Genomic DNA, 23,896 nt, shown 5'->3' with positions numbered 1-23,896 from the left:
AAACCTGGGCTGCCTTTTATATATTTTTGGTCATAGTTACTTCCAGTTATGGATAGCTAAACTGTCCTTCTTCTAGAGAGAAGCCACTATAAGTGCAACACCCTGCAAATGAAGCGCGTGTCCAGTCTATCGGCCAAAGGTGAAGGCAGACCTTTCTAGCTGGCCATGTAGATAGATGGCTTCAGACTGCCTGCCAGCCATCCATCTGGGCCACCCACCTGGCTGGAGGTCTCCAGGACCGTTTCCCAGGGTAAAATAATAATGGTGGGCTTGCCTTCAAGGACTGCTTAGTTTTGAGGCCTTAGGTCTGTGCCTTTCGAGATTTTCATGAAACGAGAGCAAAGTTACTAGAACTTCACCTTTTGGGAAGATGGAAATGTTTCTGTAACCTCCATTTTTTAAAGATGCAAACATTGGGGTGTCTAAACCACACTTGTGTTAGAGACTTACTGCTAACACGCTTATCTATTGAGTTTTGCTTGAGGGGCTTTGCTTTTTAGTGTGTTTTTTTTTTTTCTCTCCCCTATTAGGTAGATTCTATTAGACCCACCCCTGTATTAAATTGTTGGAATTCTTAAACATTAAATAAAGTTAATGCTAAATAGAACTCCTTTCTGATTTATTTACTTGCTTTTGAGAATTTGTTGTAAGACCGCCACAGTAACTGAAATGTAATTGGTTTGTGCAAACATTTGTATACTTGTGTTTTTAAATTAAAATATTTTTTCTTGTTATAAAAATGTTATGTTAAGGATAGAAAAACGAGAAAATATAAATAAGCAAAATAAGAATCAAGCCAATTTTAATGGTACCTTTTAAGTTTATTTATATTTTATAGATTGCCATTGCTAATATATCCTTTGCTATACATTCTTCCAGACCATTTTTTAAATCTTGTGTTTTTTTTTTTTTTTACAAAAATGAGATTCTGTTGCTTCATAACCTTCTGTTCTGATGCTGAGCAACAAATGCATTGTGAGCATCTTTCCATGTCATAAAATACTCTTCTGCAACGTCATTTTGTTATCACTGCATGGATAGTTCATGATTTCTTTAACCCATGGCTGATGCAATTTTGAGACATTGTGGAGTGTGAGGCAGGACTCTGAAATGAAGTGACTGTTTTAAAAGCAATCCATCAGACAATTATTTAAAGTTTATAATTATCTTGTTTAATCGTAAGTGAATGACCTTATCTAAGTGCCTGGAAGTCAATAAGGTTATCATCTGTCAGATCTGTCATGCTGCTATGTCTTAAACATGTGTCATGGAAGCTACACTGTACTGATTTTCAGGACAGTTCTAAATTAAGGATAATTTTCAGATCTTTTTAGTGTGGTACCTAATCTCTGTAAACATAGCTGCCTGTCTTTTTACATTAATGTTTTTATAGGTAATGCCTGCTCATTTGCAATATCTGACAGTGTCTGAACTCTGTTTTTATTTTCTCTTCCTGACTTGAAATGAGTTTTTGTTCTTAGACTGCGTGGGAGTTATGAGTGTTGTTTTTGAAGTGACACTTTAATATCTCTCCTCCTCTGTGGATGCAAGAATTGCTATAGACATTTAAATTGGGAGAAAAAGGGATATCATGGCAACCTATTTTTAGAGTAGAATTTGCTTCTCATCTATTCTGGAAAAATTCAGGAAATGTGACACTGAACTAAAGAGATGCGTTCCCTCGCACCCCCACCCCACCCCAAGTGTTGGTATTGTTTTCCCTTCATGTCTCATAAGAAAGTTTGTCTGGTGGGGTGTGTTGCTAATTTGGGGGATCTATTTCTATGCTGCCCGTCAGAGAACAAGGTAACTTGTCGAGATCACTAGGTCCATTGTTGGTGTGGTCTGGCCTTTTTTTTTCATGTTTATGGTGGAAAACAGGAGAAACAGGTGTAGGTATGTAACCATGTAAACTTCTGCTAAAATTGACACTGAATTTGGGACCTAGTTTTCTAAAAACAGCATGAGTAGTCCCTTTTACATTAGTGGAACTTGTACTCTGGAAATTGTCTTTATAGTTGAGCCACATGTGTTTTTACATCAAACTAGCCCTTTCACTTACACGTGTATACAGGGTCACCTATAATTTAGTGGAAATTTAAATAAAACTAAGAATAGATACATAATTTTTCCATGGACACTGTGTCAGTAACCCTTCTCCTCCACTTCTGAATTATGTGGCAAAATGAATTTACTACTTGTACAGAGTGGAAAGTATTTTATCACATGCCTGCACTCCTTGGCAGCCAGCAGGATTGCACTGTGATGTGTGTATACACCCGCCTCCCTGTGCCTGAGCCACACGGCCATGGTTCTGCAAATTGAGCATGGTGATTCTGGCTGAAGAATGCTCTCTCCAAGTAGTTTCATCATTTTGTTTGTTTGTTTGTTATAACTTGATCTCGGAATTGGGAGACCTTTTTGATGGCTGTTTAGAAGAGAGGTTGTCAAACTATAGTCCTTGGGTCAGATTCGGCCTGCAGCCTGTTTTTGAATGGCCCATAAGCTAAGAATCATTTTTTGGGGAGTGGTTGAAAAAAAAAAAACTCAGAAGATTTTGTGAGACATGAAAATAAAATTCAAATTTGAGTGTCCATATTAAAATCTTATTGGAACACAGACATGCATATGTGTTCACATGTGTGTAGCTACATTTGTGGTACAATGGCCTACAAAGTCTAAAATATTTACTGTCTCACCCTTTATATTAAAAGTTTGCTTATCCCTAGTTTAGAACATCATTTCCTTAGGAGAACGATTTTTTTTTTTTAAATGATAGACACTCTGTGAATGATAGCTAGATACAGGAGACTATAGTTGAAGTTTTGTTTTGCTTGATAAACAAACTTCTATTAAAGTGTCCATATACCAGTTTCTGGCTACCTTTAAGAATGTATAAAATAAAATATATTTTCAAAATATCTATTCTTGGGATTTTTAAAAAGTATATGTCTTTTGTAACTAAAAATTAATCTGAATTCTTTTATGCTCCTATTTTAACAGATTTAACTTCCCTTATTATAACAGTATTTTGGCAGGAATATACATTTGACTTAGACCCAAACCAGGATAGTGACAAATTGCCACAAAGCATTGCTGTATTGCCATTAAACCCCAGACCTACCATCAGAAAAACAAATTCATCCCTAAAACAACCTAAGTGTCCATTGATGGATAAATGGATAAAGAAAATGTGGTCCATGTATACAATGGAATATTACTCGGCCATAAAAAAGGATAAAATCTTAACTATTTGCAACACCATGGATGGACCTAGCAGGTATTATGCTAAGTGAAATAAGTCAGACTGAGAAAGACAAATACCATATGCTTTTGCTTACATATGGAATCTGAAAGTGAAAATTGAACTCACAGGTACAGAGAACAGACTGGTGGTTGCCAGAGGTGGGGGATGAAGGGTGGGCCAAATGGATGAAGTGGGGGACAAAAGATATACACTTCCAGATCTAAAATAAATAAGTCACAGGGATGCAATGTACAGCATAGTGACTCTAGTTAATACTGTACTGCATATTTGAAAGTGGCTAAGAGAGTAGATCTTAAAAGTTGTCATCACAGGAAAAAAGTTTTGTAACTGTGTGGTGATGGATGTTCACTAGACTTACTGTGGTGATCGTTTCACGGTATATACGAATATCGAATCATTATGCTGTACACCGGAAACTAGTATAATGTTATATGTCAATTATACCTCAATAAAAAATAAATTCATCCTTATGATTCCTCTTTGTTTAGTCTTTTATTATTTGGAGACTTAAGTCTGTTCTTAGCTGATTATAAATGTGCGTTTGTTTATAGCAGGAATTGGTTGAGGTGGTTAGGGGTGAAAGGAGCTGTACTAAAAACTGCGTCTTCCCTGCCCTGTTACTTGTATAACTGTCCTGCCCCCACCCCTACCCCCCCAGCTCTTTGTTATCTGTGTTGTGTTCTTTAAAATTCATTTTGTTCTTGCTTTCTGTGTGGACCTGATGGTGGTGAAAAGGAATGTTTTTCAAGATCACATATCTGGGGGGTAAATCAGCAAATGGTTTGGACTTTTAATTGCCTGAGCAATACATTTTCAGTAGAATTATAAGCACTCTGAAATCTGCCTACAAGCTAATCAGTGTTGTTGGAGACCCCAGGATGACTCCGAGCCATAATGCTTTGAAAGGAGAAAGGGACTATTTTTATCTTCTCAGGAAATATGTAACTTATACACCTCTCAGGCTTATCTAAACCTCCAACTTGGGAGGAATTAAGGAATGTTTCATTTGGTATTCTCATGATTGCGGAATAGCTAAGAAACCATAGCTCAGTTTTAACCTGAAGAATTGTGGAGGGTTATGTCTCTTTAAAAGCAAAATGTAGATTTAATGCCTCACACAGTGCTGTGAGGCACTTAACAAAATGCAGAGAAGCTCAGATTTTCATTTTTAGGAATCAGATGTATACGTAGCTCATTCTTTATGCATTAAACATTTTTGTAGTGCAACTCGCCATATACAGCCCAAACTGTACTCATGTAACAGCCTTTTCAGAATGAGATCTCTCATCACCAACATGAGGGACAGGGCTGGGATTAGGGTGAGCAAAGAGAGACGCTCAGGGTGTAAAATTTAAGGAGGTGCTCACTTACGGTGCCAGCCCTGTATTTGCAAGACCTTGAGGGTGAGTGCCTTCTTAAATTCTGCACCCTAAGTGCTTTTCTTGTCTCACCCTAGTCTCAGCCTGGTCAGCATTCCTTGAAGGTATTTAAAAAAAAAATGCCTTGCTGGGTCAGATCCTCAGTTTGCTACATCTCTGGGGGTGGGGCCCAGGAATCTGCATTTTAACCTCTTAGTGCTTCGAATACACACAAGTTTGAGGGCTCTCTGAACTTGGTTGGCCCAATAGGACAAAAACTGCTCCATTAACCTCACGTTGTGACTGGGATAGTAGCTGAAAAATCTGCCTAATTAACCAGCACATGGGAGCAAATAGGCCAGCCAGATCGCACCCCTTGCCAGTCCAGGCCCTTGTATAACCGCTACCAGGTGTCACGCTGGAAGGCTTGGATCATGGAGCACTTGTAACCAAAGCTAAATGTGACTGATTATGTAATTTTGAGCTGTTCCAATTTTTTTAATTAAAAAATGTTTTATAGGTTCATTATTAGCTGTATGTTCAACGTGAACAAAATTTTTTTTAAAAAAAGTTTTGACTTTCTTTGGAGAATGAAATAGATACTGTCCATAACCCTGTTACCCAGAGAGAACCATCATTACCACGTGAAGGTATCCTTTAAGCCCTGTTTTTGCTATAGAGTCGATTCCACTAAAATTTATGTGCCTTTAGGAAGAATGAGTGACAAAAGGAATGTTGGTGTGAGGCAATCTGTTTCATGAACTCAATTCTCATTTGAGTCCTGTGCAGTTATCTTTGCTGTGTATGTGTAGATCTTCCCATCACCATTATTCTCAGTATTTAAAAAAAAAATTCACGGCCAGGTTTATGTGTAGGTTTCTTATCTTATGGCCCACTATCGCAAAATAGTGCCAACCGTGCCCCAACACGGGAAAGTCACCATTGGGCTGTTCTTCCAGCTTCCTTCTTGTGATTCTCATCAAATTCCTTTGGAATCTGGGGGACTTGTTCCTTGGGTGGGGGGTGAGGCGGATTTAATCATTCAACAGTTGTGTTTCCACCACAGGTCAGGTTCTGTTAGGGGTCAGAGGTACAACCAGTGAGGTGTGGTTCCTGCCTTGAGAAAATACAGTCAGATGGAGGAGGCGGACCAGGTCTTTGTGTGAGCGCTTCGGAAATAGGGAGGAGAGGTCAACCACCTTGGCTTGGGAGAGTTGAGGATGGCTTGGAAAAGGAGGTGACCCTTGAATTGAGTTAAGAGACCTGCCGTATGGCGCCTGCAGTTGCCAGCCAATAGCACTCTCCCAAAGTTCCACTGTTTTTTTGTGTTATGTCCTACTTTCCAGTCCGATCACACAGTTGCCCATGATAATTAAATGAAACTTGCCAGATGGATGCTTTCGCAAGATGATGGCTCGTTTTCTTGCTCTATTTGTGAAAGTTGGCATTGGATCCAAACTCTCAAGGATGCCCCTACCTTGAGATTGCTTTGGAGTGTCACTCCTTTGTGTGTAGTAGCCAAATGGCCAGCCCATCAGCAGGGCCAGGTTGAGTGACAGGTGGGTGTGCCATGCATGTGGGCACTCTGATCCCTGCCAAGCCATTTTGCCTGCAAGGAGGTGAGGTGCTGAGAGGTTGTTCTACAAAGATGTCATTTTGATCAGTGTTACTTACCTTCCTTTGAGGATATAAGCTTCCTAAGCTTTTGATCTGTCAGTCTTTCCTCCTCACCCCATATAGTTTTCCCATCAGTTGCAACATAATTAATGTCAAATTCCCAATGTATCAGATTAAAACACACAATTTCACACTGTCTTAAAGAAGCAATTTTGAGATCATGGAAGAGAATATTTAGAGTGGCAAATGCAGTAAACTCAATTGGCAGCACATTGATTAACCAAGGAGGGTGGGTACTCTGAATAGAAAAGAATAACTGAATCATTAACCATAATTATTACATTCATTGCTTCATTTGTGTTCATCATTCTTAGTGTATCATTCATTTCTGTGACTCAGTCTTGTGCTCCATCTCATTTAATTGTCACAACATCCCTATGACATGGGTACTATTGTTATTCCCTGTTACATGAGGAAACTTGATGGAGGGCAGAAAACTGTGGCGTGTCTGAGCCGGTGTGCAGGTCTGTCTGCACACACGTGGCTTCCCGAGTTCTGTAGTCAGGCACGACACTCCATGCTACAGGAAGGACACCGGGGGACATTACTTGTCCTTGCCATCAGATGTCTAGTTTAGCTTACTTGTTCTCAAAGGGTTCAAACCCTTCAAATCTGTTATTAATAGAACCACTGAGCATAAGTTCATCTTCCTTCCACTTTAGAGATAATCTCAAGAATTTGCTGTGCTTTCGGGTGTACTTGATTGAATATCCGTTGATTATTGTAGTTACACAGGAATGTCAAATTAGAGCATTCCTGCTGATAATGATTTTTCAGTGATTATACTCAGGTTTAGATATATGTATGAATAAAACTCTCAGGCTGGTTTTCTCTTCGAATTTGCTTTCTGTATTTTGCATTTGAAATAAAAATTTGGAGTTAAAACCCCACGTTGTATTATACTCTTACGTTTTGGCTTTTCTGTAAATAGAGTAGGTCAGCTATTTCTTTGTACCACTCCTTCACACCCCGCTCCAAACAAAAGGGAATTCCTGACAGTGAGGGGCTTCTCCTCTCCTGTAACTACTCCTAACTTCATCCATTCCAGTCCCTACAGTAACTTGGGATCCTGATGTCAGGAATCCCTTCAACAGAATTTCCACCATTAAAACAGTTTGGAATCTTAGTGTCTTGATTAGAAGTGGTCTTTCAGATTCCTGCTCACTGGAAGCAGAAATCTGTCCAGGTGGTCCTGCACCCCTGCTTCTGCCATCCCTGGAACAGGAGACCCCCCCCCCCCCACTTGCAGGGTGGACCGTTTGCACCAGGGTGGGGCAACTCTGACTGTGAAAGCCTTTCCTGGCCTGACCCTCACTTTCCCTCCCTGTACCTCCCACTCACTGGTTCACATTCTCCCCAGGAATAACATTCCCTTAGGGTCGTCTTCAGCCCTTGTAGGGATTCTAAAAGAGTCGAGTGAATCTTGGTGAGGTTTTCCAGCAGTCTCACATGTGGCCACTTCTCTTTTCCTGCAGCAAAACCAGAAATCCTGATTCGTGAGAGGCTCATGAATGGCATGCTCCAATGTGTGGCTGCAGGATTCCCAGAGCCCACAATAGATTGGTATTTTTGTCCAGGAATTGAGCAGAGGTGAGATGATTATTCTCGGGACCACTTAACATGCAGAAGGGAAGGAAAACAACTCAGTTGAATTCAAATATGTTTTCAGATTTTTTTAAAGCTTTGTTTTGATTTTTTTTTTTTCCGGCCAATCGGCTTTTTAGAGGGCATAATTGCTATATTTTTCTTGGTAGACATTAATTTTGTTTGCTGAAAAATGATTACTGAATGACTTCCCTATTTTGGTGGTTATCTTTTTGGATTTATCATGCAATTTCTAGCCCGCAGGTAGATAAAGCAATTTTCCAGGACAGAGTAATTAGATTTCCATTCTATACACAGGAGGCAATGTGTGTAGGAAACGCGGCTGTAGTTATCATGAAAAAAATTACCTCAGGAGTTAATTGCCAAGTTACCAAAAAGTAATGATGGTGCAGTTACAACATATATATGGAGTCTGTAAGCTACGTGTTTTAAAATGGTTTTGATTAGGTGCCCAGCCCCTGGCATTGTGCTTCCTCTCCCTCAGAATCCACACTTAAGCCTTAAATTGTCCTTTTATATTACCTGAAGATGAAAATGGGGTCAACATTGCTCTTTTTATCCATCAAATGGTATTTTGTGCTCAAGCTTTAAAAGCCCTGTGTAACATCACAACGGACTCGTCAAGATAATAGTAGAAATTTTATTTTTCATTGAATAGACCTTTTTATCACAACAAGTTGGAAGAGATTACATAGGATGGTTGTTTTCAGCTGAGTTTTAGTGGAATGTTTTCTTTTGGGAATAGTAGGGAGGGAGGGAGACCCCTGGAACGTATGCCCACAGTGGAAACAGCTCCGACACTTACAGTCAACCATTTAACAAATGTTTATGGAGTGCCAACTGTATGCCAGACACTGGTCTAGTGAACAGAACACACCTGAGTCCCAGCTTTGTGAGTTTATATTTTAATGGGTGGAGATGGAGAAAAGATGAAATAAACAACTAGCATAGACAGGTATTGAGTGCTAAGGAGGAAACCAAAGCAATAAGGAATAGAAAACTGCTAGCCATATGTGGGGGTGGGGGGGGCAAGGATCATTTAAAATGGGGTCATCAGGGTCTGGCTCTGCATGGTCTTTGCCACCTGGAGTGCAACCTGGTGGGACAATCTGTCCCTCCTTCCATAGAACCTGAGTCACAGCGTCCTCCCTGCTCTGGTTTTGGGGGTTGCCTGTGGTCATCTTTGTTGAGACTTTAATGCTTTCCTCTTCCATGCTTTTCCTTTTCAACCCTTCAGACACCCTTTCACAATTAGTTTATCAGGTCTACTGTGTGCCAGGATACTTAAGTAATTTCTAAGTAATAAATAACTCTCCAAGATGGGTATTACCATCCGAATTTTACAGCTGTAGGAACTGAGCCTTGGACAGTTTAAGTAGCTTGTCACAAGTCAACGGAATAGGTGTTTGAGTCAGGAGCAAACGCATATCTCACTCGAAAACCTCATCTCCCTCTTTCTTCTCTTCCACAATGCTCTCCCTGTTCACTATGCCACAGAAGTGCTCATTTGTCATCAGACACTCTTGGTTGTAAAATGAAATTTCCAATTATGAACCCCTAACTTAGTTTGAAAAGTTTGCTAAACCCAGGTTGTTTGAGGAATTTTCCTGGAGTAAGTCTGGACTGTTGTTCTTTTCCCCCTAGATGTTCCGTTCCTGTTGCGTCGGTGGATAGGCAGATACAAAACTCATCTGTGTCGCCATTTGGAAAACTAGTGGTTCAAAGTTCCATCGATTACAGTTCTTTCAAGTTCAATGGCACGGTTGAGTGTAGGGCTTACAATGATGTGGGCAAGAGTTCTGCCTTTTTTAACTTTGCAATTAAAGGTAACAGCAAAGGTATATTTCTTTTTAATCCAATTTAAGGGGATGTTTAGGCTCTGCTACCATATCAATCATGATTTTAAGTCCATTCCATCATTGGCCATATCATTTCTGGTAATTGCACTGTACTGTCATCAAACTCACTAAGTTTCATTCTGTACTAGTTTGTTAATAAAATGTATGCAGTAATTTTGACCGTGTACTCTATATATTTTGCATGTGTATGTGCATATATGTATGTATATGTGCATGTGTGTGTGTGTGTGTGTGTGTGTGTGTCTGTGTATTTATATATAAAATGAATTGTGTATTTCCAATTGTTTCTATTAAAAAAAGGGTAGATGGGGTGGCTGGTTAGCTCAGTTGGTTGGAGTGTGGTGCTGGTAGCACTGGGGTTGCCGGTTCGATCCCTGCGTGGGACACTGTGAGCTGCGCCCTCCTTAAAATAGATAGGTAAATAAATCAGTGAGTAAGTAGAGAAGGAAAATGGGGGGGGGGGGCGCGGGCGGGAAGGGACTATATTACTTTATATCCAAACAAACAGAATTAGGACAATTTAAAAATTTAAATTGCATTTAAAATTTCAGTTATTTAAAATCAGTTATTTTAACACACAGCCAGACGTTATATCAGAAAGTTAACACTGCTTTTTATGAAGTCATGTTAGTGAGCTATTTCTTTAACATCTTTAAAATTTGATTCATGAGTGACTAGTTCTCCTAAGTTAAATGATCCTGTGGACACATTGATGAATTGGTATAAAGTCAGAAGACAAAGAAACTGGGCTCCTACATTCTTAAGGCTCAGTTTTTGTTTTCCTGAGTTGGCAAAGATGAGTGCTAAAAAGTGGTATATTTTCAGTTTTTGAGTAATGAGGGGAAGACTCTTACATTGTTCATCATAGATTTTTTTTTTTTTTTTTCAGACAGGGCAATAAAAAGAGCACTTTAAAAATGTGTTTCTCGGTTGTGGAAGAAATTCATGCTCAATGTAGAAAATTTGGAAAATACAGGAAAGCATAAAGACAGAAATAGAAACCATCCATAAAAGAAACTTCTTAAAGTTGTCCAAGTCAGGAATTTGGTTGAAGTACAAAGTTCATTCAGAGGTTGCTTTTCATTGACAAACAGCATAAAATGATTCTTGTGCTATCGAAATCTCAGCTTCTCTCCCATAGGAGTCTGGTTTAAAGTTATTTTAAAAGATTCCTTTGAATAATACGAGTAAGATAATAACCAAGGCAAGGGGCTGAGATGGACATGGCTTTGAATCCTGCCGTGGGCTGTAAGATGGGCGGCGGGCGAGTTTGGGGTTAGGTGATTGTGGTTAGGCGCTGACCCTGCTGACAGGTTGTGATTCCACGTTCCTCTTTCATTTTAGAACAAATCCACGCCCACACCCTGTTCACGCCTTTGCTGATTGGTTTTGTGATTGCAGCTGGTATGATGTGCATCATCGTGATGATTCTCACTTACAAATATTTACAGGTAACCGTTTATTTGCTCTCTACCCTGAGCGCCGGCTCTAATGGTTGAAATATTGATCATTAAAAGATGATATATCTTTCCCTTTCTACCTCCACCAGAAACCCATGTATGAAGTACAATGGAAGGTTGTTGAGGAGATAAATGGAAACAATTATGTTTACATAGACCCAACGCAACTTCCTTATGATCACAAGTGGGAGTTTCCCAGAAACAGGCTGAGTTTTGGTCAGTATGAAACAGGGGCTTTCCGAAGAACCTTTTCATGTACACATAGCAATGATTTTAGAGAACTCCAATAGCTTCCTTTGTTTTATTCCACCTGTAGCAATAAGTGTTTTCTGTGAAGTGTTACCCCCTTTGATAGAATCGGCATAAAGCACATTATAGGGAAACGTACCTAGACAGATTTGCCCTTAATTCCTTTGTTGATTTTGAAATGACACAAATGGTCCTTTGGTCCCATCACTATCACTTTGTTGTCTTTCTTTCTAAAGGGAAAACTTTGGGTGCTGGCGCCTTCGGGAAAGTTGTCGAGGCCACTGCTTACGGCCTAATTAAGTCGGATGCGGCCATGACTGTTGCTGTGAAGATGCTCAAACGTAAGTTTCTGCAACTACTGCATGCATTCAACATCGGTTTGCTGGGTTTGTTTGTTTGTTTTTTCTAAAACAAGATGTTTTTTAATTTTAGCAAGTGCTCATTTAACAGAACGAGAAGCCCTAATGTCTGAACTCAAAGTCTTGAGTTACCTTGGTAATCATATGAATATTGTGAATCTTCTCGGAGCATGCACCGTTGGAGGTAATGCCACGACCAGCTTGCCTTTTATTATGTCAAATTATCAAGAGGGGAGATTTTGATATGATTTTGACAATGCTCGATTACAGACGGCTTGCAAGATTTTTACCCAGGTTATCGTTACCTCTTGCTAGAGTCCCCCCGACCCCCACCTCAAACTATTGTTCTTATGAGTGTATAGTTTAGTTTTATCGTCATGGGATGGGACAGCCTAGGACATACCTTGGTGATTGTCCTATATGTCACAACAACAGCATTGACTTCTGGAATCGCTCGAGAATGTCTCATCTCGTCTAGAAAACTTTATCTTGCAAGCTTTATATTTTGCTGGATCATATTTAGTCACTAAAGGGTTAATCATCACTTGTATACCACCATTCAAAATAGGACTTTAAGCCCACCAGCTCTCAAATATACACCAAAGGAGGCAAACACTTCATGTTTGTTAAAAATAAATCTCCAATTTTGAAGTAGCAGTCGAGCCTCCCCATCGACGATTTCTGTGCTGTTTCCACAAAGCATTTTGGTCTGAAGGAACAAAGCTGTGTGAAAGGAGCTGTTAACTTGAGATCTGGAGAGCTCCACAGTCAAGTTGACAACTTTATGTAATTTCTTAAAACAGTCCCCATAAATGTCGCTTCACCACATCATGAATTGTTCATGAGAAATTTCTGCCCAAGTTAATTAGTTGCCTGTTAGCTTCGGAGCTGCAGTTGTAGGCATCTACACCACAACCATTGTTGAGTAGTAATGCTCAGAACACAGGTGACACCTTGTCATAAACACAGGTGATGCTCCATCATTTCGGGTTTTCACTCACTCTCTAGTCTTGTCTCAGCTGGTGGTTCCATGTGGTTGGTTTTCCTATTATACCGTAGGGTGTGCCATCATTTCCACAATAACGTTCCCTAGAGGGTATGTATGTAAGCAGAAGTAAATCAAATTATTCATGTAGGAAGTTTGATAATAGTGTAACCAGCAGTCACGCCTGGCCCCTAATCACTCAAAAATTCAGGTAAAAAGGGGCTTGCTTATTTAGTTTTATCCATGTAATGCTGCTTTTTGATAAGCAATGCTAATAGATAGGATTGTATTGGTACTCAGTAGGCTTATCCTTTGAAACTGAATGTTAACAGCTGGGATCACCCTTGGGGATTTTTATGGGAGACAGGAATTGTCTCTAAATCTCACCTTTTTCTAACCTTTTCATATATGCTTGTAGGGCCCACCCTGGTCATTACAGAATATTGTTGCTATGGCGATCTTTTGAATTTTTTGAGGAGAAAACGTGATTCATTTATTTGCTCAAAGCAGGAAGATCATGCAGAAGCAGCCCTTTATAAGAACCTTCTTCATTCAAAGGATACTTCATGGTAAGACTGATTTACATAAATAGTCAGCTGTTGACAGGCAGTTCCGGGGTCCTAAGGATTTGCAATCAAGGCTGATTCTTTCAAAAAAATGAACTGAGGTATTTTGAGGTGCAAAATCAGAATTATTAGATCATTTAAATGTGATTAACAGTTTAGAAAGTTCAAACAGTATTTTTAAAGACTCAGGTAGTGTTAAACTTAGATTTTTGGCTGAATTTTTAAATGCATCTTTGATTTTTTTTTTTCCTTAAGCTTTTGTTCTGTTCAACGGAATGAACTCTATACCTGTGTTGTCATGGTTCTGCTCTTGCGTGCCATTCCATTTATACTGTGAAACTTGGTACTATATGCATCTTTACAGTGAGACGCTGTTTGTAGGGAAAATGCAAAAGCCTGTCAAGTGGTCACAGTAAATTCCTTTAAAACCTTTAAGAGAATGGTAGAAAGCCTTAACACAACTCTTCTTGTAGGTTTCTCACCATCTACCTCTGAATTATTTCTATACACCTTACCCTTTAAAAAACTCATTATGCTATAAAAAGGCACAATTACTGCAGCACCATTTAAGGAAATTCTGCACCTTATTTTCTTCTCCGTCATCGTTGGTATCATTCAGGATTGAAATGATGTGTAAAGAGTTTCAAGTTCCTTTGAGGAGAATTAGTATAGTTTGCAACCAGAGTAGGATTTTTCTCTGCCATGGCCTTGCTTGTTGTTTCCAAATGCTGTTAAGATCTACCACTAAAGAAGAGTTCCTAGATTCACCCAGCCCAACAGAAATCATGTTCCTCATGCCCAGCCCCTTATACTTGATATTTCTGCAGGTGTGTGGTGAGGTTTTCCTCTTCTTTTTATTCACTACATCCCCTACATTTTGAGATGGCAAGACTTCTCTTCACTCCAGGCCTTCAAGGAAACCTCAGTAAATATTGCTGATGGGCAGTTCCCTCTTAAAGCCCTTGTCTGTACCTCTGGCTAAAGTTTTAATCCCCAGGGGAAGCTTTTAAAATTTTTCTTAATCCTGTAAACTTGAGTAGTGTCAAGCGGTGGTAAAACACAGGACCAACCATCGTTCGTTAGTTTCTCCAGAGCGTATGTTCTTTATATGAATAAATGAGCCACTTTGCTTTTGGCCCCACATATATTTTTTAACTTTCTGAAATAATGGTCTAAATTGTTCATTCTTGTGTGGTGTTCTTTGTGCTTTGGGATCCCATATGGGATTGGAACCATCCGCACACTCTGAAGGAGATTGTTGTCATGGTGTTTCTATGCTAATCAGAAGCAGGAAGTACTAGAAATCTTGAAGACTCTCCAGCCAAATGTTGCAGATTCAAGAGGTCCAGATGGTTCAGAAAATCATCCAAATTATTGGTGTTTATCTGAACCAAACTTTTTTTTTTTTTTTAAACCTTCTTCCATCAGTCGCTATATATTAACGATCTCTGTCTTCTCCCCCCTGACACATTTTAGAAGCTCTCGTTCTTTGTCCCTTTCATCTTGTCTCTTAGGGATAATTTAGAGAGTTTGAAGTAGTGTGGGATAATACCTTTTGGCTGTTTCCCATTGTACTTCTGGTGTCAAGAAATGGGAAATTTTTAACCTGAGTTCTGTCTATGGGAACACAAAAAAGGCCATCTAATTCCTAGGGATTGGACCCTGATATTGAATGTTAGAAACTCAGCTCTTACTGAATAAGATTTTCTTCATTCAAACTTGGCAGTACTTTCTTCGAATAAAATCAGCCTATTTAAAAAAGGGACGGGAAGATAGAGTCTACCCCATGGATACTCACCCAATTCCCATTTTAGTCAATCGTGATTTGATCGATGTTTCCTCTCTCCCAACAGTGACAGTACTAATGAGTACATGGACATGAAACCCGGAGTTTCTTATGTTGTACCAACTAAGGCAGACAAAAGGAGATCTGCGAGAATAGGTGGGTACCTCTCAAGTAATGAAACCAACTTTATTTACAGAGGATTTCTCATACCACTATGGAATATGACACCATTCCTGGTAGTGACGGGTTGTCCTTTACAAAAGGGTCCAGTGGCAATGCCGGTAGTGGTTAATGGCAGTTATGAGTTGCAAGAGGGTACTTGGGGTTACAGCATGTGTAATTGTTGCTGAGCTTCTTCCTGCATCTATGAAAACATATGCATATCAAATATGTATTTTGCCTGTCAAACTATATCAATTACATATTTTGCATATCAAAAAAGAGGAGATTTTTGTATTAATCCGCCATCATTCTCCCTTAAAGATTTTGTAATCTAGTCCAGGATTGAGAATCTTAGCTTGGTGATTCAACACCTGCCTGTTGCCAACGTTCATTTGGGGAAGTCCTTTGCCTGCAAGTTTACATCAGTTCATTACTAGCCTTTGGTGTTATTGTTGTCACGGTCGTTTATTTTCCTCACTTTAAGGGTTTAATTGCTAAGAAAATCTTTCTCCTCCTCATAGGCTCATACATAGAAAGGGATGTGACTCCTGCCATCATGGAAGATGACGAGTTGGCCCTAGACCTGGAAGACTTGTTGAGCTTTTCTTACCAGGTGGCAAAGGGCATGGCCTTCCTCGCCTCGAAGAATGTAAGTGGGAGTGAGTCTCAGAAGAGTCTTTTTTTCCCCCTTCTGAATGGAGCAATGTAGAACCATAGATACAATGCAGAATGTCATTTTGAAGTGTGGTAACCAAAAGCAGAGGAAATATAGTTTCTTCATGTTCCAACTGCTGTCTCTTTGGAATTTCTATTCTCATTTATAAGCTTTAAAATGCAAGTCTCTCTATGAATTTTTTCTATGAATTTTTTTATATGGAATGAATTCATTTAAACCTTTGGCTTTCAGGATATATAGGAACTGCTCTTAGAAAACAGATAATTTATCAGCCAAAGGAGAGGGTGGCTCACATAGTTTCAGTGCTTGGTGAAACATATATTTGGGTTTTATTGAAGTTAGACTACGAATAATTGTATGTATGGTTTATGAAGTGTTGGGGGAATAGAGGATCAGACAGAATAATAAACATTTGGGAAAAGGGTAGGGATGGGAAGAGAATGATGGAGCCAAAACAAGGAGCATGGTCTCGGGAAGAGTGAGAGGAATTCCCTGGGAAATGGGACAAACAGAATAGGGATAAGGTCACAGATCCAACCCATAAGTGTCATTGGTGACATTTCCAAACAATTACCACACTAAGAGAGGATACAGAATGGCTGAAATAAAGGGGCCTCTTCCCTTTGTTCTTGGAGATGCCAAATTGAAGTTGCAAAGACATTTTAGAAACTCTATAAAAGGACATTCACAGAGAAGCATGCAAAATGAGTTTTTGCTGTAAAAAAAAAATACGATACGACTATTTTTAATGTATTTTCCTATGAATGAAAGCAGTCCTAAGAATTAAAAAAAAGTGTTTATTCGAGTTGGTTTTGAAAGTGATTATAGTAATTATGGTCCTAACGATGTGAAACACAAATTTTGAGCATCATTCAAGGCATAATTTCGATATTTATTTTTGGTGCATCGAATAGTTTAAATGTAAAGCAAAAGTATTGGGTTTGTGTAACATAAGCAGCACTCTAGTATTAAACATAGTTTCCCCCCTTTAAAAGTTTAAAATAAATTTAAATGGCCTTATTTTCTCCCCCTCTCTCATAATAGTGTATTCACAGAGACTTGGCAGCCAGAAATATCCTCCTTACTCATGGTCGAATCACAAAGATTTGTGATTTTGGTCTAGCCAGAGACATCAAGAATGATTCTAATTATGTGGTCAAAGGAAACGTGAGTACGCACTCTCTACTTGATGGTCCAGTGAAGGATTTTATTTTCAAGTTTTTATAAGAATTGTTTTTAATGATTTTCATAATGCAAACCCTACCTTTGAGATATCATGCATTTCAGCAGTCAAATTAAGTGTACTTCAGCAAAATTTGTGTGGTATGCTGAACATTACTACAACTAACATTCCGATAATAGAATTCCTAATTCTAATTGTGTAATTACGGGGCATGTGAAAGGAACAGAAATAGCCTTGATTTTCATTATAGCTTGAGAATAGCAATGAACTCGATTTTGCTCCAGTGAAACAAATGTGGACCTGAAGGTCACAGCAGGAGACTTTTATTTCGAGATTGATATGCCATGTGAAAAAGATTAAAATCTAAGATAGTGTTCACAATTAGGTATATAGAACATTGGATCTTATAATCAATAGAGAGCTTATTAAATAGGTTCATAAGTAATAGTTGGTTTACAGAACTGTGATTTTATTTCAAAGTGCTTTATTTCATTGCCAATTTTCACTGTGTCGTCAGAACAAACCCTTGACATTAGAATGCAGTGTCTTCACATTTTAAGAGTTGGAGAAACTAAGGCTCAGTGTATTTCAGTGATGTTTGTCTCAGATGACATAGGTCAGTAGAGGCTGAAACCAGAGTCCATGATTTCCAGAGCAGTGTCTCATTAATATGGGAAGCCATGTAGTCCTGTGTATATATATTTTTCTCCATCTATTTCTCCCAGACGCATTTCTACAGTCCAGATTTACTCCTGGAGGTATCTGTGTCCCCTGTGATGTAACATTTTCTCCTTCATCATTATGGCATCTCTTGTTAGGCTGTAGTTGCCTTGGGTTTGTAGAAATGTTGCAGGGTTTACCTCCTGATGAAAGCATGCGATTCTAATAACTCTCCTCTGCGGCTAGATTTCATCATTAGGAGTATTCATAAAACCACATTCTGTCCATCCTGGTGCACTACTGGATGGAAGAATGTAAGGTTATTATCCATGCCTCTGAATAGTGCCAAAAGGAAAAAGCTAGTGGCTGCTGGACCCAGTCTCACCGAGTTCAAATCTAGCTCCATCATTTAGTGGCTATGTAATATTTAGCAAGTATTACCCAACACCTCTGAACCTTGATGTTTCTCCTCTTGGGAATAACACTGTCAGCTGCCTTACAAAGTTATTATGAAGATTAAATCAATTATATAAAATGCTTAGAACAGTGCCAGGCACATGATGGCTAATACTTATATGGCACTTAGTATTCTGACAATTCCTTATAGATGTCTTATTTGAAATATAAATAATCATGACAGTGGTTATGCTGCAGTTCCTTAATAGCTTGTTATTGGTTAGTGACCTTAGTTGGAAATAACAAGGGTGGGTCAGTTCCCACCAGGCTTCCAGATTGTGAACTCCAGCTCATGTCTGTTGAACTACCCAATCACAGATGTCATTTTGACCAGGCTACTGAGTAAGGAGAATTTATGGGACAAGTTAAAAGCAAGGAAAACGAACACAGAATGTTACCACCCCCAAATTTACATCACAGTCATTTGAGATACTCAAATTAAACAGCATTTTCCACCCAAGTATAACTAACAAGGCCAGTGGTAGAGCCAGGATTAGAACCCATGTCTGTCTATCTCTGACGTCTGTGCTTTTAACGACCATGTTGTACTGATCCAATGTTGTTATCTTGAAAATGGGGACAGTGCACTTGTGAGCCGCCCATTTCAGAGGTAGCTGGGGTCATCTGAGGTCACAATACATACCGTGGTACCTCGGCTTTCAAATGTCTCCGTTGACAAACATTACGTTTATGAACGCCATAAATTTTATGGATCTATGGTATCATTCGATAGTAAAATTCATGCTAAATTTGCAGTTTAAGGGGTTGATTTTAAAGGTCTGGAACAGATTAAGCCATTTTGCATTATTTTCTATGGGGAAACCATGCCTCGGTTTTCGAACATTTCAGAACTCAGACCGTCTTCTGGAGCGGATTACGTTAAAAAACCGAGGTACCACTGTAAAAGGCTTTGTGAGATGGCAGTCAAGTCCTCACCCCCGCCTCTCAGCAGGAGTAAGGTCTCTAGGAATATTTCCTGTTCAGTTGTGTGGATCTTCTTAATTAACATCACTGAATCTGTTGTGCTTCCATTACAGGCTCGGCTACCTGTGAAGTGGATGGCACCTGAAAGCATTTTCAACTGTGTATACACATTTGAAAGTGATGTCTGGTCCTATGGGATTTTTCTATGGGAGCTGTTCTCTTTAGGTAAAATGACCTTTGCTAAAGACACCTGAATAGACTCAGGGCATCTTAAGGTTTTATCAGGTGCCCTGCTTGCTTACGATTAAAACTGATTTGCACACTGTTTGTGCCTCAGGAAGCAGCCCCTACCCTGGAATGCCAGTCGATTCTAAGTTCTACAAGATGATCAAGGAAGGTTTCCGAATGCTGAGCCCTGAGCACGCACCTGCTGACATGTAAGGGCTAAGACATTTTTCCTGCGGAGAATGGTTCCCTTTTTATTTTTATTTTAAAAGACGGAAACCCAGATGTTGAGGGTTTTCAACTAGCACAATTTGAAATGTCACTTGGTTTCTTTTTAGGACATCCTGGTCAAATGTCACTTTGGTAGTTTATTTTTATAATCGCTTGTCACCAAATACCCATCTAATTTCAGCAGCATTTCAGAGTATTTAATGCACATGCCATTCAGTATGTCCAGTTGCCCACCCCTGGAATTATTTTTGAAATTATTGTGTGGCACACTCTGAAGACAGGTGAAGGCCATTGAGGAGTAATGGAACACGGCCCTTGTTTTGCAGGTACGATATAATGATGACTTGCTGGGATGCTGATCCCCTAAAAAGGCCGACATTCAAGCAGATCGTGCAACTTATTGAGAAGCAGATTTCAGACAGCACCAACCATGTGAGTACAGTCTGCCAGGCATAGGGTCCCTTCTCTTGATTCCAGGTGTGTCTTCTCCTCAGGTCTGGGTGTGAGGACTGACCTCCCCACCGTTTCTCTCCTTGGCTTAGGCTGCAAATTGGGCTTTGGGTGGGAAAGGAAAGTTCCTTTTGTCTAACCTCCCTGTTTTGAGCCAGAGAAGGATGTGAGAGGAGAAGGGGAAAGAGCGGAGGACTTCACACTCAGAAGTGGGGACGTAGAAGTTTCCATAAGGATTCGCCACGTTTCCTCCCCCACCCCAGATGCTGGTCATGGGGTCGGCAGGGCGCTCTCTCACATGTCAGGGCCATTCAGCCTTTGGAGGGTTGGGATGATGTGAACTAGAATAAAAGCATAGAAAAGACAGCTTGTTACTACAGTGAAATAAGCCTTCTGCTCAAACAAGCATAGCCGGAAAATGGCAGATAGCTGTCATGCCCACAAGCCATAGAGAATGAAGAACCGTTTGAAGTTGGGAGATGCCCTCCCAGTGATTTGGGGAGGGGGGAATTCAAAACCCGAATCTGTTATTTCTTCTGCTTTTAGGGAAGGTCGTGATCCTTACTTTGACTTAGATTTTTTAAGCTGCTTTTTTCCTGGATTGTGTGCTTGGAGCTCTCTCTCCTAAGTGTATACCACTGATACTTTTGGGTTAAAGCTTGCTCTACTGGGTGTCAAAGCGTGTTTCAAATTAAACAGCATTTTCCACCCAAGTGTCGATTCTCAATGGAAAAGCTGTGGAAGGGCCACCGATGTCTCAGCAGATTACATTGGCTGTTGGATTGTTGTTGGCTACTGAGATTTGTAACCCTTTTAAATAGATTAGATAAATGAATGTTCCTAGAAGTATCCCAGCAGAAAAACACTTTTTTTTTTTTTTTTTTTTGCCATCACTTTTTACATCATCAGACCTTGGGGAAAATGAGGGGTAAAACAAAACTCACATTTTTTTTTTTTTTCCAAAATGATTTGGTTTGGGGCTGCCAAGGTCTTTAGAACTTCTCTCTTTAAAAGTCTTCCTCACATGACTTGTGGTTCTGAAGCTGCAGCTGTGCCCCTTCGTCACTGTGTTTGTTCATTGTGGGTGCTGGTGTATTGACTGTGGACTTGTTTCCCTCAGATTTATTCCAATTTAGCAAACTGGAGCCCCAACCAGGACAGCACCATGGTGGACCATTCGGTGCGGATCAATTCCGTGGGCAGCAGCGCTTCGTCCACCCAGCCCCTGCTTGTACATGAAGATGTCTGAAGCAAAACGCGTGTCTGGTGGGGGTCTCCCCAACAGAACGATCCCCATACTTTCGGTTTCTATGGTTATTTTGTTTGTTTTGACTTGCATCCCACTCCAAGGTAGTGAACTCCGTCTGTATTCCCACCCGCTCGCCAGAGTTCAAGCTGCCTATATTCCCAATAACAGAGTAGCTCCCATTAACGGGGAAAAAAAAGTCTGACTTGGAGAAAGGGATGAACTTAGACGCCCTGAGTTCTTTCTGAGGCTTCTCCAATTTCTGTTTGCAAAGTACGGTTGATAGTTTATTTGAATAAATGGCGGTCGTCCCCTTTGGCCCTCGTAACCGCCCATAATGATATGACAGTGCAAAACGATTAGAAGCTGCCACCTAAGCCCTTGATGTGGAAAATAGAACATTATTTAGGACAAAGGTCAGAAGCCTATGAATATCTGGGCCTAAGAAATCTAGTATTTCATGCTGGGAATGAGATGTAGGCCATGAAGAAATGCTCTCTGAGCATGAAGGAAGACCCACTGCAGTGCGTGAGCCTTTGTGCTACTGACCTGCTTTCTAACCAGCGTTTGCTGTTAGGGAGCTGACCTGAGAGAGGGCCTCCCCAGCCAGCATTTGTATATACTCATCTGTTAATTGTACATGTCCATGTATCTGAGCTGTCGTTTATGGATGCAGCTCTGGCTCGTGTCTGCTGTGTGTAGGAATAGATGAAGAGCCAGACAAATTTGAAGGACACAGTTAGTGCTTTTCTTTTTTCTAAAAAAAAAAAGAAAACATAATTGCGAAGCACAAAGTTAACCAAAACCTCCTTTTATAGCCGATGAACTTGCTCTATAGATTGTCTAGAACAAGCCTCCTAGCTTCAGAATGGCATTGTGCTGAATGGATTTGATGCCATTTGAAAAAGATTTACTGCATGACTCTGGCAGGAGTGAGTAAACAGTGCTGTCTTAGTTTGGATTCTTCTGTAGCAGGAAATAAATTTTAGACTCAGCCTCCTTTGCAGGCATGTCCTGGACGCCGGGCCAGTATCTATAGAAGTGTGTATGTGTACGCGCGTGTGTATGCTTGTAGACAGATATTTTGGGGGGTATTCTTGCCCTGAGCCCAAGAAGTAGCTTGGCTTTCATCATCAGATTGCGCCTATGTCCCTTCACCTAGCTGTCCTGAGAAGCTTCCCAAAAGCTTACACAGAGGCATGTAGGAAACGGAGTGCCTAAGTATCTGTTTATTTGCAATCCACTAGCACTTACGGCACTCTCTAATTTATACTCAACATACTGTACCTGTTCCTTAGACCTTATTAATGCTACTCTCCCACTGAAACATATTTAAATTTTACCCTTTAGGTTATAGCCTGGATATTATTTTTAAGAGTTTACCTATTTTTTTTCCCCCATCACTGCCCAAGTATTAATATAAGAGGTCCCTGTGTACATGGCAAGGTTTGTGTGTTGTCTTGCAAGATTCAGGTTTGCTGCCTTCACGGTTTTCCCCTCCTAGGTCCCTTAGACAATATTTAGAAAACTGTGGCCATTTATCTGGAAGTAACCATTTGCACTGGAGTTCTAAGCTCTCGCACCTTCCCAAAGGTAATTGTTTTGAGGTTTTGTTGTTAATGTAAGAGATTGTCGCTGTTTGCCATACTTTGTCTGAAAATTTCCTTTGCGTTTCCATTGACTTCGGTTATAGTGAGGAAAGTGCTTGTTAACTGTAGGTGTCTAGGTACTTCGGGGGCACTTCACTGAGAGTTTCGTCTTGGATATTCTTGAAAGTTTATATTTTTATAATTTTTTTTTTATATCAGATGTTTCTTTGCAGTGGCTTAATGTTTGAAATTATTTTTTGGCTTTTTTTGTAAATATTGAAATGTAGCAATAATGTCTTTTGAATATCCCCAAGCCCATGAGTCCTTGAAAATATTTTTTATATATACAGTAACTTTATGTGTAAATATGTAAGCGGTGCAAGTTTAAAGAATGTTGGTGTTCCATGTGTTTTTTTTTCCTGATATGTTGTCCAATTGTTGACAGTTCTGAAGAATTCTAATAAAAATGTAAATATATAAATCTAATGGATTTCTTGTTTATTTCAACTTCAGTGAAATTAAACTCTAAAGTGTTAAAGTGCATCCACCTTTGTGTTAGAAAGTTTTGTACCTAGTATGCAGAACTCCCATGCAAGACTCTCAGATTGCTAGGATTTATATGCTTGAAAATTCAACAGACATTGATTAAGAACTTAGTATGTGCAGTATTTTCTTATTTTATTCTTAAACTTTGAGGTCTTCATTTGAATTGAAAAATAAATGTAGAAGACATTTTGAGAATTCTACATATTGCTTTGATTGTTATTTGGTTGACTTGTGCAAAATGACCATTTTTGTGGGTACAATAATGGCCCAATAGCAGCAGTTTCATGTGGTTCGATCTAATGTAACTGGCATATTTTCTCCTTTAAAGAGACTGTCTAAAAATGAACAAAAACGGTAAAGTAGTTTTCAAGGTTGA

General features: G+C 39.7%; 1 protein-coding gene across 5 annotated transcripts in view; it reads left to right on the top strand.

Annotated features, from left to right (window-relative positions):
- KIT (KIT proto-oncogene, receptor tyrosine kinase) overlaps positions 1-23,460 on the top strand; it is a 78,491-nt gene extending 55,031 nt beyond the window's left edge. For 2 of the 5 annotated variants that reach the window (XM_019740182.2, XM_019740181.2), the window contains exons 8-21: positions 7,779-7,893; positions 9,553-9,734; positions 11,112-11,218; positions 11,317-11,443; positions 11,713-11,817; positions 11,909-12,019; positions 13,239-13,389; positions 15,240-15,328; positions 15,856-15,983; positions 17,055-17,177; positions 19,347-19,458; positions 19,571-19,670; positions 20,016-20,121; positions 21,260-23,460. In XM_019740182.2, the coding sequence (XP_019595741.2) occupies positions 7,779-7,893; positions 9,553-9,734; positions 11,112-11,218; positions 11,317-11,443; positions 11,713-11,817; positions 11,909-12,019; positions 13,239-13,389; positions 15,240-15,328; positions 15,856-15,983; positions 17,055-17,177; positions 19,347-19,458; positions 19,571-19,670; positions 20,016-20,121; positions 21,260-21,388 (1,685 nt within the window). In that variant the 3' untranslated portion in view covers positions 21,389-23,460. Of the gene's footprint in view, positions 1-7,778; positions 7,894-9,552; positions 9,747-11,111; positions 11,219-11,316; positions 11,444-11,712; positions 11,818-11,908; positions 12,020-13,238; positions 13,390-15,239; positions 15,329-15,855; positions 15,984-17,054; positions 17,178-19,346; positions 19,459-19,570; positions 19,671-20,015; positions 20,122-21,259 lie in introns of all 5 variants that reach the window. The other 3 variants (XM_019740180.2, XM_019740179.2, XM_019740183.2) reach the window with 2 other exon arrangements.
- The last annotated feature ends 436 nt before the right edge of the window (positions 23,461-23,896 follow it).

Source organism: Rhinolophus sinicus, linkage group LG02 (assembly GCF_036562045.2).
Source record: "Rhinolophus sinicus isolate RSC01 linkage group LG02, ASM3656204v1, whole genome shotgun sequence".
In the NCBI taxonomy this organism is placed as follows: Eukaryota; Metazoa; Chordata; class Mammalia; order Chiroptera; family Rhinolophidae; genus Rhinolophus; species Rhinolophus sinicus.
This window is presented reverse-complemented; position numbering and strand designations above follow the sequence as displayed.